The 1,691-nt window shown below is 43.4% G+C and overlaps 1 protein-coding gene across 1 annotated transcript; it reads left to right on the top strand.

Moving 5' to 3' along the window:
• LOC116085205 (protein FRG2-like) lies at nucleotides 1-771 on the top strand. Its single transcript, XM_031362634.1, has one exon. The coding sequence runs from the start codon at nucleotides 1-3 to the stop codon at nucleotides 682-684; it is 684 nt and encodes a 227-aa protein (XP_031218494.1). The 3' UTR covers nucleotides 685-771.
• Nucleotides 772-1,691: the final 920 nt, after the last annotated feature.

The following is a 1,691-nucleotide window of genomic DNA, read 5'->3' as shown; positions in this document are numbered from 1 at the left end:
ATGGATTCAGAAACCTCCCGACCAGGCTCTTCCTGTCAACCACTGGACCTCCCTACCAGGCTAAAGAGCACCTCTGACAGGACATCAGGATCAGAAACAAGTGAAAATGAGCGGAGGTCCAGCCAATCAGACAGCAATTCCAGAAAGCAGAGTAAAGAATCAGCTCAGAGGGTGGAAACACACAGGAAAAGAAGACACTCTTCGAGGGACTCCAGCCAGGTCAGAACAGGAAATGAGGGCAGCTCCCATGGGAAAAAGAGACACAAGACTTCAGTAAAGAAGGCTGAGCCAAAAGCCAATGGTCATCAAGATAAATTAACCCATTGCCCAGAACCTCAGGACACAGACCCACCACCAATTCGGAAGAGCCTGGTGAACTTTCTTCGAGGGAAATCTGAGGAGATTTATAGAGACACAGTCCAGATGCAGGCCCAGCAACATGATTCCCTGCTCACTCCTGAACAGCTTTCTCAGCTCAGACAGCTCTCAGAGTCTCTGTCTGCCATGGTGCACACCTTCTACAGCATGGCCAACCAGGCAGGCTTTGCCGTCCCTGCTGAGGGCTGGCTTGTCCCAGCCCCCATGCTTTCCTCTGAGGAGCTGCCTGGCAAGGAATCTCTGAGTCCTTTGGTGGAGGGAGGAGAGAAGATCACAGATCCTGCCAGCCCATCAGACAAGTCCTAAGCCAAGGCCATGAGACCCTCCTTAAGCAGAGTCACACTCTGAGACAACAAAGGACCACTCCATCTCCCTGTCTACACAGCCTGTGGCATTCACTCTCTCTGTGTGAACATGTAACAGGCACATTGGCGAGAAGAGGTTGAAGTGCTTACCCTGGATTATGAACTGGGTTTCACTGGGATCTAGGATTCAAGGACTAAGTCCTCGGAGCTGTACATCTATGTTTACCGAAGCAACATTAACAACAACCAAGATAAGAATCAGCCTAGGCACCTGCCGACAGATGAATTGATTATGAAAATGGTGGTACACACCCACAGTGCAATTGTATTCAATTAAATAGAGTTAAAAACATAAAATTACAGAACTGACAGGAAAAAATGGATGGAACTAGAAATAACTACGAAATAACTGTTAAGCATAATAGGTCAGACTTAAAATAAAAAAAATATTTTTTCTCTCATATGTGGAGTCTAGACTTACATGTGTGTGCTTGCATGTGTGTTTGTGTGTGTAACAGAACAAAAATGAGCCTTAAGAGGAGAAGATGGGGAAGGGACCAAAAGTGAAATGGAATTCTATGGGGCATGAACGGAGAGTCAAGGAAAAGGACAGACACAGCTGGAGAGACAGGGAGGCAGGAAGAGGTGGGTGGGCAAGGAAGAAGATAGAATTAATACAGATACAATATGTCAAAATTAAATCTACTACTTTGCATGCTACCTAAAATGTTAATTGAAAAACAATAGTATTTTTAAAGACTATCTTTGGCTTACAATAGCTAATAGATGGAGAAAAAAATTAAAAAAAAAAACTTGGTATAAGGAGAAGGCAGACATTGAAGCAACAATTTTCACAATCTTGAATCTAAAATGTTACTATAGAACCCTAAAGGTAAAAAAGAAACTATGCTAACCTGTGATCTTCCCAAGCTCTATATGAAGCTGCGTTACCGCTCAGCATAAAAAAAACCAGTATAAAATATTTCCATCATGATTACATTTATTATG

This window comes from Mastomys coucha, unplaced genomic scaffold (genome assembly GCF_008632895.1).
Source record: "Mastomys coucha isolate ucsf_1 unplaced genomic scaffold, UCSF_Mcou_1 pScaffold9, whole genome shotgun sequence".
Classification (NCBI taxonomy): Eukaryota; Metazoa; Chordata; class Mammalia; order Rodentia; family Muridae; genus Mastomys; species Mastomys coucha.
The sequence above is the reverse complement of the archived record's forward strand: the minus strand, read 5'-3'. Positions and strand labels throughout refer to the sequence as shown.

Excerpts from the sequence above, each read along its gene's own strand:
- LOC116085205 (XM_031362634.1), top strand. The coding sequence starts at position 1 with ATGGATTCAGAAACCTCCCGACCAGGCTCTTCCTGTCAACCACTGGAC.